Raw genomic sequence first — 17,526 nt, 5'->3', positions numbered from 1 at the left:
CCTTCTTCTCCCTCTTCCTCCCTTTTTAAAATCAATTTTTTAAAAAAGAACATTTTTTCATAGAAAACTTATCTAGGAATATATTTTAAGAGTAAGATTAATAAGGGAACTGAATAATATTATATAAATTTTCATGCTTGTAAAGAGAAAAAATGTGGTCTTCATATGAAAATTTATTTTTTAATAATTTAACCAAGAAGCAGGTAAAAAGCTTAATAAAATTTTACTTTTTCTCTTTCAAAAAACATTTGCCTTCCATGGTTACAAAAATTTACTGCAAATTATCTTAGTAAGAAATAACCTAAATTATATTCTCATGGGTAGTAGAAAGCAAAGGAGTAAACCTTAGTGCATATAATTCCTGGCTGGTTCTAGCCATTATGTCCTCCTTACATACGGAATATATTGAGTATTTCAAAAGTGCAGAAAATAAACAGAAAGAGGAGCAAACTTTCTATAAACATGTTGATAAAATAGAGAAAAATAAAATGATCGCTTTGTGCTTTTCTAACTTCACACATCCTTTTCAGGAGCTATTTAGCAAGTTGGAATGAAACAATTTCTATTGAATGAAGGTGAGTACACCTATTGAGGTTTAAAAGGTAAAAAGCAGCAAAAGGGAGGCAAGTCCAGTGCCCTTTGAAGGGCAGCACTCTCTCATGACCTTCCCATGGAGCAGCAGGCCAGTGCTGATGGTGCACACAATGGCGCATCGTCACTGAAAGGAGACATCACAGGCTCACAGAAAACCCATCTCAAAGTGAGGAGGTTTGGTTTTACTAGCACTTCCACAGAATCCTCCAAGTAAAAATAGTTCTTTCTCTCTTCCTTTTGTTTAGGAACTTGAATGACTGGTTAATCCAGGCCATCACTGTCCTCCTTTCACAGTGCACTCTAATTTTAAAAAGATTTCCTCACATGAAACCTAAAGAACAATATAAACAAACAAAATGGAAACAGACTCAGATACAGGGAACAGACTGATGGCTGCAGAGGGGAGGGGATTTGGGGGCTGCGTGAAAAAGGTGAAAGGATTGAGAAGTACCGATTGGCAGCTACAAAATAGTCACTAGGATGTGAAGTACAGCATAAGGAATATAGTCAATAATATTGTATTGATTATGTATGGTGCCAGGTGGGTACTTGAAATATTGGGGGGATCACTTTGTAAAATATATATAATGGTCTCACCACCATGCTGTACACCTGAAACTAATGCAAAATAATATTGCATTATTTTCAGAATGCAAACTATATAGTTTTCAGAATGTAAACTATAACTGAAAAATAAAATAAAATAAAAAGATTTCCTTTTCCGCTGCAGCATTTGGTTTCCCCTTCTCAATCTACCATGTTCACATTAACAGAACATTTAAGATTCACCAATTCCTATGGGAAAAATACCCTAAATAATTTAGTTCTTTTTCTAAAGGTTCTTTCTCCAGGAGCATTTACTTTATTGTTAATTCTCACATGAGGATATTTTTTCCCCACTGCTTTTCAGAGAGAGTGAAGGGACGGAGGGAGGGAGAGGGAGAAAGAGAGAGAGAAACATGGATGTGAGAGAGACACATCCACTGGTAGTCGTGAACCCATAACCTAGGTACGTGCCCTTGACTGGGAATCGAACCTGCGACCTTTTGGGGTGTGGGCCAACACTCTAACCAATGAGCAACACAAGCCAGGGCAAGCATTTTATTTTTTAATGATTTCCATTTATATTCTTGAATTCAATTTAGTTAAAACTAAATTTGGCAATATAGCACTAGAAACTCTTTGCTACCTCATTATTTCTTTCAAGGAAGAATTCACAATTTAAAAGCAAGAGAAAATGAAAACCCAGTATTGTGGAAATTACCTCATCTGCTCCTTTCTTTTCTCCTGACCTGGAAGGCGATCCACTGTCTTTTTCATAGACATGCTGTAAAAAACAACAACAAGATAATGTTTAACAGAGGGAGGTGATACAAGATAATAGTGACTTTAATCCCAAAGGGCTAAATATATAGACTGTTAAGAACAAGGACCCCTTTAATCCTCCTCCTGGGAATGCTGATAATTCTATACCCACTGATGTGGGTGGTTTCAAAACTCAAGAGAACTACAGACATGCATTTGGGGTGTAGAAAGTCAGTCTGTAATTAACCAGACACAGACTGATAACAATGCTAAGGTGGCATCTCATCTCCTACAAAACGACAAATTGCAGTGTGGGAGATGTCTGGTTCCTGAGGGAGATGAGATGTCTGAGGGTCACGCTGAGGGTAAAGCCATACCTGAGCCTCAGTCAACATGGACAGGAGGGAGGACCAGGTCTTCCCAGTCAACCATCACTTCGATGGCTCTTAAAATTCCCTACAGCTCTTCTAAGTATTCACCAGTTCAGAGAGAGAAACCCTGAAGTGGCAAGACCACACCTGCAACTTCCACTCACTATGGCTTTAAAAGTTCATAATATCCAGAAACAGAATTATTTTTCTCACTAGAACACTGGGGGTGAATGCAAGTATTTGTATGTGGTACATAAAAGTTTCAAGTAGCTTACAGGCTCATTTGTTTTGATGCTAAGGTAAAATAAGCTATAAAGTTTATTGATTTTTTTGAGAACTGAAAATTGCATATTTCTGAAAAAAGAGTACAAAGAATTATTTCATTTTTGCACACTGTGGGATGTTCAATAAAGTGAGAAAAGGAGGCCTAAATTTTTTTTTTAAAAAAAGCTCATCATTGGGTTCAATCACAATTACCTTCAGTTCAACCAAAATTTAAAATTCTATTACATTCCCTAGAGCAGAATCATAACATGATATGTAGGTAATTGAAATTAGTCATATTAAGAAGAGTTGCAATAGTAATAATAATTATACCATTCTTTATTATTTACATGGCACTTTCATATGCATTCTTATTTGACAATAAAAGAAGCTCATATGACTTTGTGGATAAAATACTAAGAATAAGAGTCAATTGCTGTGTTTTTCACAAGGACAGCATCTAACAAAGGGGAAAACCCATGTCTTCTGACTTAAAATCTGTTGTTTGTCATTATACAAACAAGATAGAATACTATTCCCTTACATCATATCAACAAATATTTTAGTAAAATTAAAAAAAAAAGGCCAAGGAATGCCCAACACATGGGCATTTTTGTATGAAAGACTATGAAGAAATCACTTTCATGAATGGAAAGTTCTTCCCCATATGACAAGCTCTCATGAGCTGGTGAGTGGAATCCACAGAAAAGCAGGCTGCTGCATAGCTTGTGAATGAAGCCCTGTACACAGGGCTTGTCTTACCCACAAGTCCTAGTCAGGAGTTTGCTTGTCCACAGTTGAGAGCAATCAGTAGTGAGTAGTTAATAAATCTTGGGGGGAAAACACCATTTAAAAGCCCATATGCACCATGGTGGGAATTGGTAAGTTTTAGAATAAAGATTCCTAAAGGCCAGACGAGGGGGAAGAATTCTTCGGCACTTGGAGACAGAATTCGAGAGGGACAGATTGAAATTTACTCAGTCTGTCTCCTTCCAGAACTGGTCATTTAGAGCCATGATATCACATGCATTTATGATCTCCAATTCCATGTCTTTGTCAGATTAGATATAGGTAATAACACAACAGTATCCACTATTTTACTGAACACACTGCCTAGAGCATCTCATTTACTTGCCAGGAGGTATTATTATTCCATTTTACAAATAAAGAGGCAGTTTGCTCTAGTCAGTGCAAGGTTCCATGTTCTCCACAAGGGCTCAATCTGCTTTCTACTCATGTAGCAAATATATGTTATGACTTATTACTCCACAGTAAATGTATAGCTTTTTTCTCTCTATTGGTATTCAGATATTTTTCTTTAGAAATTTTTAAAAAGTCGTTTCCTGATGGTGTTTTAAAGTTGCAGTTCTCCAGATTAAGCAATAATATCAGTTACATGCTTTCATTGAAATGCTCAAAATTATTCAAAATAATGTTGGTTCTAAATATATATATATAACAAATATTTTTTAAATGTTGTTATAATGACAACTTATAAAACTTATGGATTTTAAGAATTGGTATTTTGTCATTTAAAAAGAAATATTTGCTCTCAATAGGAAGCTTTTTTATAATATTTAAAAGCATAATGACAAATAAAAATCACATAAACAAGTGGCAAAAATTTTAGGAACTGTACGTATGGTATTTTTCCATTTTCTACTTTTTAACCTAGCTTTTTGTTATAAAACTAGAGGCCCAGTGCACGGGTTCATGCACATTGAAAAGAAGTTAATCAGAGGAAATATTCTAATATCACTATTTGCCCTTTCTCTATAATATAATAGTGTCAACGAAATTCACGATCAACAATGACAGATTGAAACACACCCATGCGATTGGCGCAGCCAGAGCTTTATATGTATCGCACGTGCCTGAGTCAACTTAGCCTATTATATACATACATAGAACAAACTTGCTTAATTAGAGCTGCTTTCTGATTTACTAAACTTTTTCCAGCCCAGTGAAGCACCCCAACTTCTCTTTCAGGTAATTGTCAGCAACACAGCAGTAAGTATCAACACAAGGCAGATTATTATTGTAGATCACACAGAGAGAACAAAGGGTAAAATATTTAACTGCAGCAGTGTTTGACTATATTCTGCGCAGTGAAACTTTCTAAATCTCCACTTTCTGGCTAATGAAAAGAAAATACAATTCTACTGAGTCTCCTATCTACCTACTCCAGGACTTCTGTGGGGATCAAATGAGATGAGGCACGAGAAAATGCTTAACAGACATTTGGTCAAACTGTAAAATGTTTGCACCTGGCTATAAAGCAAGTCGTGTTCCTGGGCTGAAGAAACTCCAAGGAGGCTAGTTGCTAGGGAGAAGAAGCTAGGACTTCTGTGGGGATCAAATGAGATGAGGCACGAGAAAATGCTTAACAGACATTTGGTCAAACTGTAAAATGTTTGCACCTGGCTATAAAGCAAGTCGTGTTCCTGGGCTGAAGAAACTCGAAGGAGGCTAGTTGCTAGGGAGAAGAAGCTAAGTGTTGCTACGTAATGTCATTACCTGGTGCCCACAGCGGCCTTTTCCAGGATGGGCTGGGCTGTGGGCCGCATTTTGCGCCATAGGGTCTCAGCAGCATTGGCTGTGATTTGGTGGGGTGTCGCTCCGGGGTGGTGGTGGGGTCTGTGTCCCACTTGGCGGAAGCTGAATGTTACTTTTTTGGTGCCAGGTCTGCAGTGACATTTCTTTGTAAGTGACCAGTGCGTGTCACGTCAGCTCCTGTGCTGAGCATCTGCTCCCTGGTGGTCAGTGCGTGTCATAGTGACCGGTCGGACGGTCGGAGGGACTTAGCATATTAGCCTTTTATATATAGATTTTGGTAACATACAAAAGGTTGAAAGAATACACTAAGTGCCAATATTCCCACCACTTAGATTCAACAACTATTAATGCAGATCTATGTATCTGTCATATATTATAGACAGATACATAAATCTATTTATCTATGTTTGTATATGTACCTATATTTGAAAGTAAATTGGAAATATCCTGAAACTTTACCCCTAAATATTTCACCATGCATCTCCTTAAATTGAGGACTTTTCCCATATAACTCCACCATCATCACTTTAAGAGAATTAACAAGAATTATTAGTGCCATTCAATTTCCAGTAAATAGCAACTTTCTGAATGAACCATTGCCCTGACCCTTTTCTGAGGCTCATTCAACACTCAGCATTCAATTAATGACATAAAATCAATTATATCTTTTTACTGAGAGAGTGTCAAAGTGCCTAATGTTTTAATTCAAGGAATAATTGAGCACTTTTGACATAGTTGAGATGGTGAAATGAAATATTTGGGAAATATGTCAAATCTTATCCAGTTTAGGAATCTGCAGGAAGACTTTCTAAGAACAAAGAGAGAAAACTTTGTCTGCTACTAGTATGTGAGGCTGGTGAGATGGGGAGAGGTGATGAGCATGAGAAGGGAAGGAGAGAGAGGTCAGGGAAGAGAATCGAACCACAAACCCGAAAAATCCAAGCAGTTTTCCATGAGGAAAAAGAAACTAACATGTACTAAGCATCTACTAAAAAAGAATAGAGGATCTGTCTATTCCTAGGTTTCTTAATTTTTTTGTTGCAATGGTTAATGGGATTTTTTTTTAGTTTCTCTTTCTATGAGCTCATTTTGGTGTATAAAAATGCCAAAGATTTCTGAGTGTTAATTTTGTATCATGCTATTTGCCAAATTCATTTATTAAATCTAGAAGTTTTTCTTTGGAGTCTTTAGGGTTTTCTATGTACAATTCATGTCATCTACAAATAATGACAGTTTTATTTTTTCTTTTCAAATTTGGATAGCTTTTATTTCTTCTTCTTGTCTGATCGCTATGGCTAGCACTTCCAATACTATGTCGAACAGGAATGGTGAAAGTGGGCATGCCTGTCTTGTGCGTGTTCTTAGGGGAAATGGTCTTAGTATTTGCCTATTGAGTATTATGTAGGCTATAGGTTTGTCATATAAGGCTTTTATTATGTTAAGGTATGGTCCCTTTATTCCCACTTTGCTGAGAGTTTTTTTTTTTTTATCAAAAAAAGGGTGTTGAATTTTGTCAAATGCTTTTTCTGCATCAATTAATATGATCATGTGGTTTTTGTCTTTCAATTTGTTTATGTGAAGTATCACATTTACTGATTTGCAGATATTGTACCATCATTGCATCCCCGGAATAAACCCCACTTGGTCATGGTGTGTGATCTTTTTAATGTTAAGGAGGTAAAAGACCTGTATGCAGAAGACTACAGAACATTGAAAAAAGAGATAGAGAAAGATATAAACAAGTGGAAGAATATACCATGTTCATGGATTGCTAGAAACAACATCATTAAAATGTCCATACTACCCAAAGCAATCTATAGATTCAATGCAATCCCATTAAAATACCAAGGGCATATTTCACAGAGCTAGAATAAACTCTTCAAAAATTTATATGGAATAAAAAAAGACTCTAAATAGCCATAGCAATTCTGAGAAAGAAGAACAAAGTTGAAGGGATTACAGTACCAGATATCAAGCTATACTACAAAGCCACTGTTCTCAAAACTGCCTGGTACTAGCACAAGAACAGACATATAGATCAATGGAATAGATTAGAGAATCCAGAAATCAACCCAAGCCATTATGGTCAATTAATATTTGACAAAGGAGGCAAGAGCATACAATGGAGTCAAGACAATCTCTTCAATAAATGGTGTTGGGGAAATTGGACAGATAGATGCAAAAAAAAAAAAAAAAAGGAAACTAGACCACCAACTTACACCATACACAAAAATAAAGGCTTTTATTATGTTAAGGTATGGTTCCTTTATTCCCACTTTGTTGAGAGTTTTTATCAAAAAAGGGTGTTGAATTTTGTCAAATGCTTTTTCTGAATCAATTGATATGATCATGTGGTTAAAGGACTCAAACGTAACATGGGAAACCATAAAAATCTCTGAAGATTCCATAGGCAGCAAAATATCAGACATATGTTGTAGCAATATCTTTACCGATACAGCTCCTAGGACAATGGAAACTAAGGAGAAAATAACCAAATGCAACTACATCAAAATAAAAAGCTTCTGCACAGCAAAAGAAACCATGAACAAAATAAGAAAGCCCACTGCATGGGAGAACATATTTGCCAAGGTTATCTCCGATAAAGGTTTAATCTCCAACATTTACAGAGAAAAAGGAACCCTTCTGCACTGCTGGTGGGAATGCAGACTGGTGCAGCCACTGTGGAGAACAGCATGGAGCTACCTCAGAAGACTAAAAATGGAACTCCCATTTGACCAAGTGATCCCACTTCTAGGACTATATCCCAAGAAATCAGAAACGCCAATCAGAAAGGACATGTGCACCCCTATGTTCATAGCAGCACAATTTACAAGAGCTAAGATTTGGAAACAGCTTAAGTGCCCAACAGCAGATGAGTGGATAAAAAAACTGTGGTACATCTACACAATATAATACTATGCTGCTGTAAAAAAAAAAAAAAAAGAAAGAACTCTTACCATTTGCAATATCATAGATGGACCTGGATAGCATTATGCTAAGCAAAATAAGCCAGTTGGAGAAAGATAAATCACATGATCTCACTCATTTGTGGAATATAATGAACAACATAAACTGATGAACAAAAATAGATCCAGAGACATAGAGCATCAAATAGACCATCAAACCCCAGAGGGAAGGCAGGCGAGGGAGGGGGAGGGGTGGTAAGAGATCAACCAAAGGACTTGTATCCATGCATATGAGCATGACCAATGGGCACAGGCAATAGGAGGGTGGGGGCATGTCCTGGGGCAGGACGGGGGAGCAGGCAGGGAGAGGTCAACTGGGGGAAAAAGGAGACATATAAAACTTCCAACAATAAAGACTTAAAATAAATAAAGAAATAAATAGATAGATAAATAAAATGGAGAAAAAAATAGAGAATCTGAAAGGTGAGGTCTTCCCTGGTCACACCACATGTCAGGATTACAGTCTATGGTCAGAGGCTGGGCTACGTTGCATCTAGTTAAAAGCTAGCTAAGCTCTTGAGATTCACATCCAGAAAGTCTGAATCCAGCCCTAGCTGCATTGTTCAGTGGTTAGAGCGTTGGTCCCCAGACTGTAGAATCACGGGTTCAATTCAGGTCAAGAGCATGTACCTCAGTTGCCGGTTGGGGTGCAGGCGGGAGGAAACCAATCCATGGGTCTCTCTCACCTCAATGTTTCCCTCTGTTGCTTCCCCTCCCTTCTGAAAGGGTTAATCAAGAAACAGGGCTAACTTAGCAGGGGCTAACAAAAGAAAGCTTGTTCTGCAAGCCTAAGCCTTGCACAAACATGCTCCCCTTGAGTGGTTTATTTTACAGAAATTCCTGAAGACCACAATTCTTGCACAGCCCCCCAGAGGAAGGACGTCTGGCACCAGCAAAAGGACAAAAGGGCAAGACTGTAAAACTAGACCAGGGGCACGGTCCTGATATGTGTGTCAAGCCGAAGCCCCATCTGCAGCTCTCCCTGAGCACATAAAAAGCCTGCTCCCTCCCCATTTGCCACTGGTTTCTTTCTCGAAATCAGTCCAGGTGCCGTGAATAAATATCATTCTGATTACACTGATGCTTGAGTCCATTCTGTGTGACCCTGATCCAACCCCGAACCTTTCACCTCCCACTCTCTCTAAAATTCAATGGAAAAAATATCCTCAGGTGAGGATTAACAAAAAAAAAAAAAAGTCTCAATCCAATGCTCTGAAATGAAAATCAGCACCAAAAACAACAACTACAACAAAAGCAAAACAAAACCCTTCTTTTCCAAGATTGGTTTGTTTTATAAAATTAATCAGACACACAATACTTGCACATTTCATCCTGTAGTAGCAGCTGGAGATGAGGCCAAAGACGGGTAGAGCAGGAGGCCAGCCCTAAAGCACAGAAAATTTCACGGGGAAGACCAGGCCACCAAAGACAGGCGTTCAGAAGCAGGGAAACAAATCAAATAAAGGGCTTTCCTTTCCTCCCTCAAGGACGAATAATTTTCCAAACGATTTCCAGCCCCTGGCATCACCACATATTAGGGAAGTACAGCTGTCTTTATCCTCATTCTAGGAGGTAGCATTTATATGCTAAAACTGTCTTCCCTAGCAAATCAAACCCTGAACCCGTCAGGAAATAACAAGAGCCAGGAGCAGTAAGACTTGGAGCCCGTGCTCCCACCCAGCTGAGGACCTTCCAGCATTTGGGCACCCTCCCTATGGCACCGTGCACGGACACACACAAGGGCATGCCTTGCACTGATTAAGACACAATCAACGAACTTCTACACATGTGAACGAGGAGAGACGGCAGAAACAAATGAGCTTTTCCAAGTCCAAGGCCAGCTGTGAAAGAGCACCCAACACTGAAATGTCTTTGCTTTATTTAAAAAATAATAATAACATAGTTTCTTTTAGGAGGTGACAAAAATATTCTAAAATTAAATTGAGGCGATGGTTGTACCACCCTATGAGTACATTAAAATTATTAAATTGTATGTTTTAATGGGTGAATTTATGGTTTGTGAATTATATATTTTTTTAAAGTTGTTTTAAAATTTTTTTCTGTCTTCAATTTGGAGACAAGGCCACAGAGATCAGTATTTGCATGTCCAGCGCCCACTGTACCAAAACCGCGAAGCAATAAAATGTTATCTTGGTGCCCTCTGGACTTTCCCTGTGCACAAAGCTCAGCTCCCGTGGCACCACCACTGCACCTACTGAGGAAGGCTTGTTCCGGGGCCTCCTAAGGATCAGAAAGCCTTCGGTCAGCAGGGCTTCGACCCCTCAGAGAGGGCCACATGGCCCTGGGCAGGCTTGGAAACACACTGGAGCACTGGGACTTGGAGCTAGTTTGCTCAGGGTGGGGCCTGGACATGAGTATAGTTTCTGAAATTCCTAATATGCAGCTAGGATTGGAAACCACTGGTTTTGCAGGGAGATTTGTGGCACCATGACAGGAAGTGGAGGTTTCTGCTCCTCAAATCACCCACTGAGTCAGCCTCCATGGGGGGCTTGTCCTGGTCAGGCAGGCTGGGGCAGCTCTGGGCCTCCTGGGTGAGCTTTGATGGCTCAGGGCCTTGTGTTCACACCAGCGTTTCCTGACTAACTCTTAGCCTTGCCCTACACATGGCACATCATATCTTCATGTCTGCACATAAGTCTCTATTTTCTTAGTAAAGCAAACTAATTAGCACTTTATTGTAGACTTTCTTGCTTACTGATTACTTCATAAATGTGTATTCTGCCTTCCTAACCACATGGTAATTATATTCTTTTTTTTTTCCATGGTGGGGGTATGACAACTAAATCTTAATTGAATGAATACTTTTCAATAAATGTTCCCTGTGAAGCACTTTTGTTCTTTTCAGGTCCATAAACTAGATAAAAGAACAAAAAACTAATATCCTACATAATAAAGGCGTAATATGCAAATGGTTGTTATGCTGTGAAGCATAGCAACTGCGTAACGACCAGATCATGGATCAGCAGGAGGGTGGGGCAGCGAGCTACAAGCGGGCGGTGGAGAGCTACAGGAGGGGACAGGGCAGCGAGCTATGGGGGGGATGGGGGTAGCTATAGAGCTACAGGAGGGGGCAGGGCAGCGAGCTATGGGGGGTATGGGGGTAGCTACAGGAGGGTAGGGCAGCAGGCGGAGGAGAGCTACTGGAGGTCAACAGGGAGCTACTGGTGAGTTATTGGTGCACGGATTCGTGTGCAGGGCTACTAGAATATATCTATATATCTATATCTATATATCTACACACAGGAGGGTGGGGCAGCGAGCTACAAGCGGAGACATCTTCTGGACATCCTTCCGGACAAAGCCATGATGGCGGGGGCTGAGGCAGAGGTGGTTAGGGGCGATCAGGCAGGCAGGCAGAGGGGTTAGGGGGGATCAGGCAGGCAGATTGGTTAGGGGTGATCAGGCAGGCTGGCAGGTGAGCGGTTAGGAGCCAGCAGTTCCATATTGCAACAGTGATGTTGGACTGCCGATTTAGGGATTGGGCCTAAACCGGCAGTTGGACATCCCCCAAAGGGTCCCAGATTGGAGAAGGTGCAGGCTGGGCTGAGGCCCGTCACCTCCCCCTCCCGCCCCCCCACCCCGTGTATGAATTTTGTGCACGGGCCTCTAGTATATATATAGAAAAATTAGAGACAATGTGCAAATTTGATATTTCCTACCAAAACCCTTCAAATCTATTCTATGTATTTTGCTTGCTAAAACAGGATTGTTCAGCAAACAAGGAGGACCAAGATGTAACGCTGGTTTTGCTTTAACACAGTCTTCCTAGTGGAGTTCTGGGCCACCCTGAGCCTGCCCTGTTGGTGCAGCAGGGATGTTTGCTGGCTCCCAAGATGGATGGCCTCAGCCTAGGTTTGGCCAGTGGGAGGCACCAGCAAGAGACCGGAGGTGGTGGGTGGGCAGTATTTCCCTTCCTCTCTGCCTCTGGGAGCCTCTGCAGTAGGGTCTCCTGAAGGACAAGCCAATGGTGGTTCCAGCTTCTGCAGGGTGATCCAGCTCTTCCCTTTGTCTTTCCAGCCTAGGAATTGTAGCAGCTTCCTGCAACTTCTAATCTCTGGGTTGCCTCACCCACTCCAGTTGGCTGCCCAGCCTCTTCTATAACCTGAGTAACCAATCCCCTGAATTCCTTTTCCTGACAAACTCTAATAGGACAGAAAGAGCATGGATCTGAAAGGATATGTGACCTTAGGACCAAGTAATTTAACGTGTGTGTGTGTGAGTGTGTGTGAGTGTGTGTGTGTGTGTGTGTGTGCGTGTGTGTGGGTGTGGGTGTGGGTGTGTGTGTTCCTTTGTAAAATGGAGCTAACCTACCCCCAGGGATATTTATGGGATATTTATGAAATTGGCTGAGTTAATGAGGAACCTGGCCCACTTCCTGGCTCATTTTAAGAATACAATAAAAGCTATTTCACTCCCTTCTTTTTCTTTGGCACTAATCTGATTGTGGCGAATTATGAGACAGTAAAATGAATATGAGATGCAAGCAAAAGTTAATGGCTGTATTAGAACAGAAATTTTATTTTTTATAAGAACAAAGGAACTAGGTTCATCTGATAAGTTTATGTTTACGACTTTGTCTCATGACTGTGTATTATATTAGTCTCACAATTCCATATTATACCTAAGAAAATGAAGTACACAGGGTAAAGAGAATTCATTTTCCAAACAATCTATACTGAGTTGGTCACAGCGATGACACTTAAATGTGCAATTCCCACACTTTAAAATACTTTGGAAGGGTATGTGTATGTGTGTGTGTGTGTATATTGGTGGGGCTGGAAGTTGGATAGATAAAGCAAGACTGGCATAATGTTACAATGTTGATAATTATTGAAGTCAGGGGATTGGTACATGAGGAATTCATTATGTTATTCTCTCTTCTTCAGTGGTAAAAACTTTTGAAAATTTTAGAGTCCTCTTATCAAGACTATGTATTTCCCTACTCACCCATTTTACTTTAATTAAAAAACCCCAAACTCATTGAGAATGCTAATGTGAGAGGTATATTTATTTTTAAAAATCAGTGAGTAGAGAAAGTAAAAAAAAAAAAGTATGTAAAAGAAGCAACATCAGTAAAAAGACAGATTACAAAGAAAGTAAAAAGGAATTCTAGAGCAGAGAAATACAATAACTTAAATGAAAAATTCACTAGAGGGATTTTCAAAGGAAGATTTGAGGAAGCAGAAGAAATATAATAATAACCTATATATAGGACAATTGAAATGATTAAATCTGAGGTACAGAAAGAAAAATGACTACAGAAAAGTGGACAGAACTTAACGGATCTTTGGTGGAAGTCCCACAAGAAGAGGGAGAGAAAAAGAAGCAGTGATTATTTAAAGAATAATGGCCTAAAACTTCCCATATTTGATGAAAGATATGAATATAAACAAGAAACTCACACTAACCGGTTTGGCTCAGTGGATAGAGCGTTGGCCTGCGGACTGAAGGGTCCCAGGTTTGATTCCGGTCAAGGGCATGTACCTCTGTTGTGGGCACATCCCAGTGGGGGGTGTGCAGGAGGCAGCTGATCGATGTTTCTCTCTCATCGATGTTTCTAACTCTCTATCCCTCTCCCTTCCTCTCTGTAAAAACTCAATAAAATATATATTAAAAAAAAAGAAACTCAACAAACTTCAAGTAGGATGAACTCAAATAAATCCACATTACAATCAAACTGTTGAAAGACAAAGACAGAATATTGAAAGCAGCAAGAAAAATTGACTGTCACATACAAGGCATATTCAATAAGATTGCAAACCTTAAAAGTCAGAAGGCAGTGGGCCAAGTATTGGTGAGTATGTGAAGAAGTTGGACCCTCTGTGTACTGATGGTAGGAATGTAAAATGGTACAACCACTTTGGAAAACAGTAAGGTGGTTCCTTTAAAAATGGAAGCAACCTAAGTGTTCATTCTCAGATGAATGAATAAACAAAATTCATATATATCAATATCATCTTAAATGTCCTTACAATAGAATAAAAAAAGGAAAATGGTAAAGAACATAGATACTTAAATACAATGCTTTATATTTGAATTCGTGTTTGTAAAGCAAATTGGGATGTATTGTTTAATGGGTATAGAGTCTCAATTTTTTCAAGATAAGAAGAGTTCTGGAGATAGATGGTGGTGATGACATCATAAGAATATGAATATACTTCATTTCACTGAACTTTACACTTAAAAATGGCTAAAGTTGTAAATTGTATGTTATGTGTATTTTACCACAATTAAAACAAAAACAAAAAAACCTCAAGGAAAAGAGAGAATAGAAATGGGCTGCTCAGAGAAGTCTTGTATTCCACTGAAACAACCTACTCAAAACCAATTATTCATACACCTAAGAATCTCAAATGACCACCCACTTCTACACCCCCAGCAAGCTATATCATTCTTTAAAAAGCACTTGTAGAATATAATTAACTTTTGGGGAAGTGTCAAAACTGATTAAAGAACACCATCATGAGATATCACTCTTAGTTTAAAAGTCTTATCTGCAATGGGAGGCAATGTAACTCGTAAACTGTCAACCAAAACACTGAAGTGTCTGACCTCCATTCTCTCTCCACCTGAAGCCTGTGCCCTTTTTGCAGACACTGTAATTTGCATTCCTACTCCTAAGCATCACTGCAGCCACGTGGTCTGTCCAGCCATGGAAGGCTTGTGACAGACACTCTTCCCAGGCTGGCTGCAAGGATGGGCCTCCCAAATGACTCGGCTCCTTGATCATGCCGCCACGGGGCCCACGGGTCTAATTAGGCTAAGGAACACCTTTAATTAATATGGACTAATCAAGTCAACTTAGGACTCAGGAATGTAATTACTGGTGTAAACCAAATTTACTCTTCATCATTACGATGCTCATCAGATGTTCTTTAACTTTATAACTCTAACTTCAGAAGATCAATGATATTGATGTCATTCAATGTGGAAATATACATTGCAATGTTTAAGAGAAATGTGGCATTATTTTAAACAAACACATGACAGATATTTCTTTTAATTAATTATATTCTGCCTAAATTTTTAAAGTTAGGTCAGTCACAATTTTTTTCAGTATTTAAAGGATCCCACTAAAGATATTTGTTATGAGATTTACCAAAAGCCATGCTATTATATATCAATATATTTTATAAAAGTATATATTATTATATATACATACATGCATATATATTATGTATGTATATATGTTATAAATGGGCTCCATGGACCTTTTGGAGATTTACTGTTGGGCTGTTGGGTGTGTATGTGTATATTCTTTTGTGGAAAAATGGCCCTTAACTTGCATATAATTCTCAAATGGCCTTTGATCACCCCCTCACAATCACCATACAAAACTGGTTAGGAACCTAAGCTGTACTGTCCACATCTTTAGCCATTAGTCACTCATGCCTACTGAGCACTTGAATTGTGTGGCAGGTGTGAACTGGATTTTGAAGAATTAATATGAAAAAGAAGATATAAAATAAATGACTTATACAGTGATTACATGTTAAAATAATGTTTGAGATATAGTGGGCTAAATAAAATATGCTACTAACTTTATCTGTTTCTTTTGTTTATGTGGCTACTGGAAAATTTAAAATGACATAGGTGGCTCACTATGTTTCCACTGGACAGCACTGGTTTAGGAAAAGTCAAAGTTTGGCCACAGGCATATTGCTGACTTTAGGACCTTCCTACTAGCAAACAATTTCTCTAATACTATACTTCCAAAATTGGATTCTAAGAGAGGTTTCAACAAAATGTCACCCTGCTCTTAAAAGTAAGAGTGAAAAGCATAGATTTAAACTACTTTCATCCAAATGTTCCCCACAATTTCCTTTAGAGAACCACCAGTTTGGAAGGATTCTGATATCAGCTCTGAACCACTGACATCCATATTTGCAGACTTCATGTGGTGCATTTTGATAACCTCAGGACAATAATGACTCAAAGCAAGCTTTTAAAAGCCCAGAATACATAATGGGAAAACATTCATGAAGAAATATCTCAAGGGAAAGTGGAATTCCCAATATTTTAAAAGTATATGCCCACGGAACTTTGATTCGTGAATCTAATGAGTCCCTTACGTGGTGCCTATTATCACCCCCATTTTATAGATATGGAAACAGGTTCAAAAAAGTTGTCTCATTGCCCACTGAGAACAAGAGGCCTGTCCTGTTTTCCACTGTGTACCTGGAGGCTAGCACTTTGCCTGGCACATTAGATGTTCAGTATATGGTCACTGGCTAGTAAGAGAGGGTTTACTAATTCCAACACAAGACTGCTTTCTAAAGAGGGTCTGATTACAACATCCTTGCTTTTTTTTTTTTAACAATACCACATGCTGGCAGAGACTGGTATACATAAGTAATGTAATCTAATGTTAAATCATGCCTCCTAGTTCCTACACATTACAAATGCCAGCTTGACTGGATATCACACCTAATCGGTTGGCCTGGCATTCAAAACACTAAACAAATGGAACATCTTTGTCCCTCATAAAGTACAGAGCAGCGCTACCCTTCACCTTCCGCACAAGGGTCTTAACCACACTCAGTTGCTTCTGCTCCTTGGAGTCTGGGGTTTTCTCCATGCCTCCATCCCAGCTGCCTCTCCTTTGCGTTGGAGAATGCACGGCCAACAACATTCCTGTCTTAAGCTTTACTCATGGGTTAAAAACGAACACAAGATATTAGCTCTCCAGAGCTGAGTCCGAGTTCATCCAGGAATCCCCATCCTGGGGCGGAATTCCTCCAGCTTTAAAAATTCCTGTTTCATTCAAGTTCTGAGCACGAGCTGAGCCCGGTGCATCTGCTCACACGGACTTGCACGTCCGGGCGCGCTCCCACATACCACGGCAGGGTGAGCCCGGGCCTCTCCCGGAGCCTAGCCTGAAGACACGAGCGGAGGTCGCACCCGGCCTCCACCCCTTCCCCGCCAAACCCCGGACAATACCTCGTCCGCACGCCCAGAAAGGCAAAGCGAACACCTTCCCTCCCCTTCCCTTCCCGGTCCTGCCCAGGACGTCCGCTTCTATTTACCGTCTTGTACCACCAGCTAGCGAATGCCATGGTGATAACCGGTTTGCTCTGAGCAACTCGACGCAGGACCCAGCGAGAACTCAGGGTGCGGTGCTGAAGGCGCTGGGCTCCACTCCACCTGCTCTGGGCCTGGCTGGCACAGAGCTCAGTGAGTCCCGCAGCTGTCAGGTGGGCGGGCACCTGGGCTGGGCCGGACACAGGCCCCGCCCCCATCAGGCTGGCCCCGCCCCACCTGGGTCCGGGCTGGTCGGCGCGAGGTGTTATTCCTCCCGGCAGCCACGCCCTGCGGCCACGCCCGGCAGCCCCGACTTTACGCGGAAGACCCGAGCCTGCGGTCCAGTTGAACGACCCCACCCACCCTGGGGCGGAGCAGGGGGTCCCGAATGAACGTTGGTGTCTTTCATCCTCATAGCATTTCACTCG

At 40.3% G+C, this 17,526-nt stretch overlaps 1 protein-coding gene across 4 annotated transcripts in view; it reads right to left on the bottom strand.

Annotated features, from left to right (window-relative positions):
• The window catches only part of CAST (calpastatin), a 110,780-nt gene extending 93,534 nt beyond the window's left edge, over nucleotides 1–17,246 (bottom strand). For 3 of the 4 annotated variants that reach the window (XM_006775549.2, XM_006775550.2, XM_006775551.2), the window contains exons 1-2: nucleotides 17,104–17,246; nucleotides 1,859–1,921 (exon numbers count right to left, since the gene is read on the bottom strand). In XM_006775549.2, the coding sequence (XP_006775612.1) occupies nucleotides 1,859–1,921; nucleotides 17,104–17,133 (93 nt within the window). In that variant the 5' untranslated portion in view covers nucleotides 17,134–17,246. The remainder of the gene's footprint in view (nucleotides 1–1,858; nucleotides 1,922–17,103) is intronic. The other variant, XM_006775552.2, reaches the window with a different exon arrangement.
• Between the last annotated feature and the right edge of the window lie 280 nt (nucleotides 17,247–17,526).

Source organism: Myotis davidii, unplaced genomic scaffold, assembly GCF_000327345.1.
Source record: "Myotis davidii unplaced genomic scaffold, ASM32734v1 scaffold44, whole genome shotgun sequence".
NCBI classification, from domain to species: Eukaryota; Metazoa; Chordata; class Mammalia; order Chiroptera; family Vespertilionidae; genus Myotis; species Myotis davidii.
The sequence above is the reverse complement of the archived record's forward strand: the minus strand, read 5'-3'. Positions and strand labels throughout refer to the sequence as shown.